Here is a 5386-nt window from a genome sequence, read left to right as displayed (position 1 = left end):
GATAGGCGACAGCTTCTGAATTTGAAAGCGGTAGCAACGTGCGGGTGCCATCTTCTGGTATCTGTCATGAGTGTCTCCGTCGTAGCACAGGACAATAGACAAGCATTCTACTATTCTAGTATAAGCGACAACATTCCTTGCTTAACTACATGCTTCTTTGTAAAATTATACTAGTTGAAAGCAGGATCAGATAATAGAACTCCACAAAATTTGATAGCCTTCCTTGCTTGTATTTGTTTTTCACTATTTTGGGTGATTTCCCTTGTTTGTTGGTTTCATGTGTCCATCAACAAGACAGTAACTGAATTGTGAACAGGCAGCAACCAAGATGCCAAGAGTGCAATTTGGAGGCAAGATTAAACTGAACATCAGTAAACCAAAATATCATCTTTTCTGTAACATCCATAGCACAATCAATCGAATCATACATTTTCAACTCTGTACAGAAGCAGCACAAGAACATTGGCCCCGTTCAGCTTACTAAAAGTGGCTGAAAAACACTATTCTGACTGAAATATTGTGAGAGAAAAACACTGTTCCGGCTAAAAAAAAGAAACCGAACAAGCCGAATATAAGGTAAGCCGAACAGGGCCAATAAAACCTATACAAAAAAGACAGTGTACACTAGCTTCATTTTTCAGTGAAAAATGGTAAAATTCCGTAGCTAACACAAACCTCATCTCATCCACCTACACAATGAACTCTATTGCCTTCAACAAACTAGGTCCAAACCTCGTCATGTTGAGCACAACGTCCTGTTTGGTCATATAGAACTCCCCAACCTTCTCCCATCCACTGTTCCTGATGGCTTCTGGATCTTTTATCACCGTATGGTTCCCACCATACTTCTCCAGTAGTGTGCTCTCATCTGGATTGATGCTGTACTGCACGTGTCTTAGGCCCATGTCCCTTGCAGGTGCACCGTAGAATCCGTTAGCCATGAACTCAATCCCGTAGGGTACAACGTGCACCAACACTGCGCCTGACCTCAGGAACACCATGTTAGTCAAGGCCGCACCGTGAACACCCATCATTGCATCACATGAGTCAACTAGGCGGACAAATTCCTCAAGATTAGAATCAATCCTTGGATCTGCCCTGACCACCTCGAAACCAAACCAATCAAGCCCTCTCAAAACATCAGGCATATTCATGAACCTTCGTGTCTTGCCCCGGTCAATGAGCATTATCCGGGGCTTCTTTTCAAAGTCATCTTTGTCAGCCCTGTATGGTATATCCACTTCAGGTGCAGGTAATCCATAGGCTTCACGGACAAACAAACGGAAATCCATCATTGTGTAGTTCTGCAGTGTAGAGTTCGGATCAATATCAAGATCCCGGTGGCTCCTCAGCCCAACAATGACATGTGGATAACACCTGACCTCCTCGTCTGCATCAAAATCAATAATATTGTGTCTCGTGAGGCGATGAAAAATTGCTGAGTATTTCTTGATGAACCAGGGCTGATTATTGGTGATAAGTAGTTGGACATCTTGGTCAAACTGGCGGGCAGTAAGAAACAGAGGGACAAGGACATCACTGAAGTCATGCCAGGCATTCGCTGTAAACCCGCCTAATGCAAAGACAATGGCCGGTATGGCATGCCTGGATGTGCAACTTGGCACCTGGTGGGAAGCCTTCAGGGTTTTGACAGTCACCTTCTTGATCCATGGAAGGCTTTTCCGTGACTGTGCTGGAATATTCCACTCTTCATCATTGGAAGTAAGGGACTGTGGGACATACATTACAGTGGAGGAGCGACCAATGGTGCGAGCATCACCACAAAGCTCACAGATGTCGAAGCGCTGGTTGGAGAGATCACAGATGGTTGTTCCGGTTCGAGGTGTGCATGTTGTGTTCTGAACTAAACCTGTTGGTCAATAATATGCAGCCGGCAGTTTTAAATGTTAGTACATGTAATTATTAAACAATTGATGGTTTCTATTTTCTGAAACAATAGCGACTGTCACTGCGAGCAAAGAAAGGGTTTGGCTTTGGCTGATACAGAGTTGTTCCATAAGGACTAAATTATAGGACACAAATATAGGGATAACACCACATCGTGGGAGCATCTAGGGAAAACAAAAGAGCAACTCAACGGAATAAGCTCTAATGGTATACCTATCGCGCATGTAGGCTGTGACAACAAATGAACTGTGTACGAATTGGATAAGTATGCAGTTCAGGATAAAGTTACTGTGTACTTTAATGGCCATCAAATCACATCAGTAACGAAATATCTGATGATGCATGATTTGCTTTCATTGTGCAATATCGTAGAAGATTAGAAAATGCCTCAAAAGCATCATGTAGTGCTACTGTAAAACACAACCAAATCAAACCAAAATGTTCAGCTGGACTTAGATTGGATAAATTCTTCAGGTACAAAATACATTTCATCTTTTAGATTCTGTGCAATGGAACTTCCATTTCTTGATTACTGTTATAGATCAAAATGTGTAGATAAGTCATATTACATGAGAATAATATTTAATAAGATCAACCTCAAAAGTACTTCTATATCTCTATGATTTTATTAATATTTTGTTAGTATATATTTCGATAAAGAAATGGAGAAAATTGATGAAGGGACTGTGTCCATCTCCTATAAACAAGCAAATAAGACTGGAGATGGTAGTCCTTTACTCCAAAATAACTCAAAATGCAACATCCTCTGTATGCCACACCTTAAATCGTTAAGATACATTTCGTTGGACAAAGTGGAAGGGTGTAATTATATGAAGCCAGCATTGTTTCATTGAAAGAAATCAAATTTCATGGAAAGGCATGTTTCAAACTTTCCATGGTATACTTTCGAAAGTATAAATAGATTAGGAAACATTGCATCTGTTAAATACAGAAGTAGATCTAATCCAAGAAACCAGAAAATCATGGGTGCTAGTGGGATACTTCTAGTTGTACTAATGTATTTTTGTTTCCTTCAATGAAGCACCATGCCTTTGTTTGATACAATAATAAATGTTCCTATTTCAGCACTTGAAACTCTGATGTCCTATTATCCATGATAAATGAACATTGTGCTACATTTAGAAATAAAAACAAAAAGAAAACACGATTTATGCTTTTCTGTGACATTTTTACAAAATAACTTCATAAAAAGCATATTGGTTGCCAATCAAACCTTTTTTTCTTTGTGGGAATTCATTTGTGACAGGTTAATTCTAAGCCCTCTGCTGTAAGCTAAGGCTTTGAAAAGACAAGCTTTATGGAGGATCTAAGCAAATATAAATAAATGCAGTCATCATACTTAGTCCTCAAAGTGAATTAATTATCGCCCTCAGATAACATGCTAACACGGTATATCTAAACTTCGAAAGTGTGATCCTACAGGTATACATAAAAAAATTGTTGCAATCTTCCCTCCGATTCTTTGTACCAATGTGGCCCAAGACTATGAAACTTTTAACTTGTTTAATTTTCACAGCTATTGCCCTCAAACAACTTTTGGAAGTTAGGAGCACAAGACTTCCAAACACATGGACCATCAGTACGAATAATTAGCTGCTAAATGTAAGAAATGTCTACAACAAATGATAATTTACATGTGGTTCAACTAAAGCATATCACTAGATTTTATCTTTATTTTTATTCCATTGGAAGCAAGGGCTTTACTAACCAATCACAAGCACGCCATTTTTCCCTTTAACTGCCCTTTTTACTCAGTGCCCGATAGCACAGGTGAAGTTGGAACACACTATCTTTGCTATACTAGTCCAGCCTTGTGGTACCGAATTTTGTATTTACCCAGCAGTGTATTCACAGCATAGAAACAAACCATGCAAATAGAGATGTGTCTGCACAGTACCTGATTTAGCAGTGGTTTCTTCTCCTTCCTGGTCCTGTGTGGGCGATTGCTTCTCTTCAGGTTCTAGATGTGAGTCCAGAAAACAAGTATAGACAGTGTGAGCTGCATTTGTAGCATCTGGAAACTACTTCACGATGATACCAGGGCGGCATACCAGATCCTCCAGTGCTTCTTTCTAGTTGGGCCGGCACTGCCGTTGCTGTCCCTCCCTCGTCTGCTGCAGGCATGGTGCCTTGGAAAGCTTGATTGGGCTCTACATTTCGCCAACTCACGAGATTCAGAACTTCAAATTAGCTAGTCACCTCAGATTGGGACATGAAATAGTAGTAAGAGAAGTAACAATGCCAAACCAGAATTTCCATCATCGAATTCTTGATCAGATGCCGCTGCTGCAAGATCCTCCTTGTTGGGAGATCCACTGGCTGCTGCACCTTGGAAACCAAATTATCAAATCCGACCAATCCGGTCCTGATTCCAAAACCCAAACTCCACCAACTAAAACAGAACAAAAAAAAAAAAAAGAACTTCCTTGCTTTGACAAGACCTCCTTCCAGCCATGAACAAGTAAGACAAGGGAATAAGTTTTGAAGCCACATAGATTAAGAAAGCAAGAGAAGAAAGATGCACTAGCTGTCAAACTGTAACCATCGAAAGCTCACCGTTTGGATCCTGCGCGAAAAGGCCGGAGAATACGAGGGCGAGGACGGCCGTGATAAGAACGGCAGCGAACGGCGCGATGAGCCGGTGACGCCAGATGCGCTGCTTCAGCATGCTCTTGGCCGCCTTGGGCGACCCCATGCCGCCGCTACTTTTCCTTCCTGGCCTCTGGCCACCTCGCGATAGTCAACTTCTCGTGTTCTGTTCTACTTCCTGGAGCTGGGCCTGGGGTCAATTAGCGATGTGCTTCGTTAATCTCATGAGGCTAGTCTGGTTGCCCCCGAATTTTTTTTTTATTTTTCAGCCTTATTTTTAAAAAATATTCACAAATAGGCTCACGATGGTTTGATTTTCGTTTATAAATCCTGATCTCGGCGCCGTGGCTTTTGGCGCTAAGAAAACATGTCTCGACGCCATGGCCAATGGCACCGACGCCTTGGCGAGGTGTCGGACGTGACAGTGACCTGACGTCGACGTGGATACCGAATTTTTTACTTTTTAGCCCTTTATTCGAAAGTTCTCACAAATAGACCCCTGGCGGAAAGAATTCAGAAAATAGACCCTAACTCGGCGCCACCGATACTGGCGCCGAGCTCGGCGCCAGCGTCCCTGGCGCCGAGCCCTTGGGATGGGGCAAACTTACATGGAAGGAAGCTCGGCGCCAGTCACTCTGGCGCCGAGCTCGGCGCCGTAGATGCTGGCGCCGAGCATGCAGTACGACGTGCGTGAATAGCAAAGTACGACGTGCGTGATTTTACAGCAGAGGTCAGAGGGCCAGATTACGCCAGAGGGGGAGGAAGGAAAGAAGAATCCGCTGGATCAGGGACATGCAGCCGGGCGGGCAGGGCCAAGCCTTGCCGTCCGTGTGCCGTCCCAGACGGGTAGGGCTGAATACCAGACCAG

The 5386-nt window shown here is 42.9% G+C and overlaps 1 protein-coding gene across 3 annotated transcripts; it reads right to left on the bottom strand.

The window, feature by feature from the left end:
- Positions 1-377: 377 nt before the first annotated feature.
- LOC136463360 (beta-1,2-xylosyltransferase XYXT1-like) lies at positions 378-4732 on the bottom strand. 3 transcript variants are annotated; one of them, XM_066462361.1, is made up of 5 exons: positions 4486-4732; positions 4177-4257; positions 3981-4079; positions 3827-3889; positions 378-1870 (listed from the first exon to the last, which is right to left on the bottom strand). In XM_066462361.1, exons 1-5 carry the CDS (start codon positions 4622-4624, stop codon positions 690-692), a joined length of 1563 nt encoding a protein of 520 aa, XP_066318458.1. In that variant the 5' UTR covers positions 4625-4732; the 3' UTR covers positions 378-689. The 3 variants fall into 3 exon arrangements, with proteins under 3 accessions (XP_066318458.1, XP_066318460.1, XP_066318459.1); XM_066462363.1 differs by having other exon boundaries at positions 4177-4248; XM_066462362.1 differs by having other exon boundaries at positions 4177-4251; positions 4486-4730.
- Positions 4733-5386: the final 654 nt, after the last annotated feature.

This window comes from Miscanthus floridulus, chromosome 7 (assembly GCF_019320115.1).
Source record: "Miscanthus floridulus cultivar M001 chromosome 7, ASM1932011v1, whole genome shotgun sequence".
NCBI lineage: Eukaryota > Viridiplantae > Streptophyta > Magnoliopsida > Poales > Poaceae > Miscanthus > Miscanthus floridulus.
Note: the sequence above shows the minus strand (reverse complement) of the source record. Positions and strands in the feature narration are given on the sequence as shown.

What these genes read in the sequence shown, in the direction of transcription:
- LOC136463360 (XM_066462361.1), bottom strand. Translation starts at nt 4,624, where the DNA reads ATGGGGTCGCCCAAGGCGGCCAAGAGCATGCTGAAGCAGCGCATCTGG. An exon ending in ATTCGATGATGGAAATTCTG is followed by an intron (nt 4,080 to 4,176) that starts GTTTGGCATTGT and finishes GGCGAAATGTAG; the next exon opens with AGCCCAATCAAGCTTTCCAA. An exon ending in AAGAAGCACTGGAGGATCTG is followed by an intron (nt 3,890 to 3,980) that starts GTATGCCGCCCT and finishes ACTCACATCTAG; the next exon opens with AACCTGAAGAGAAGCAATCG.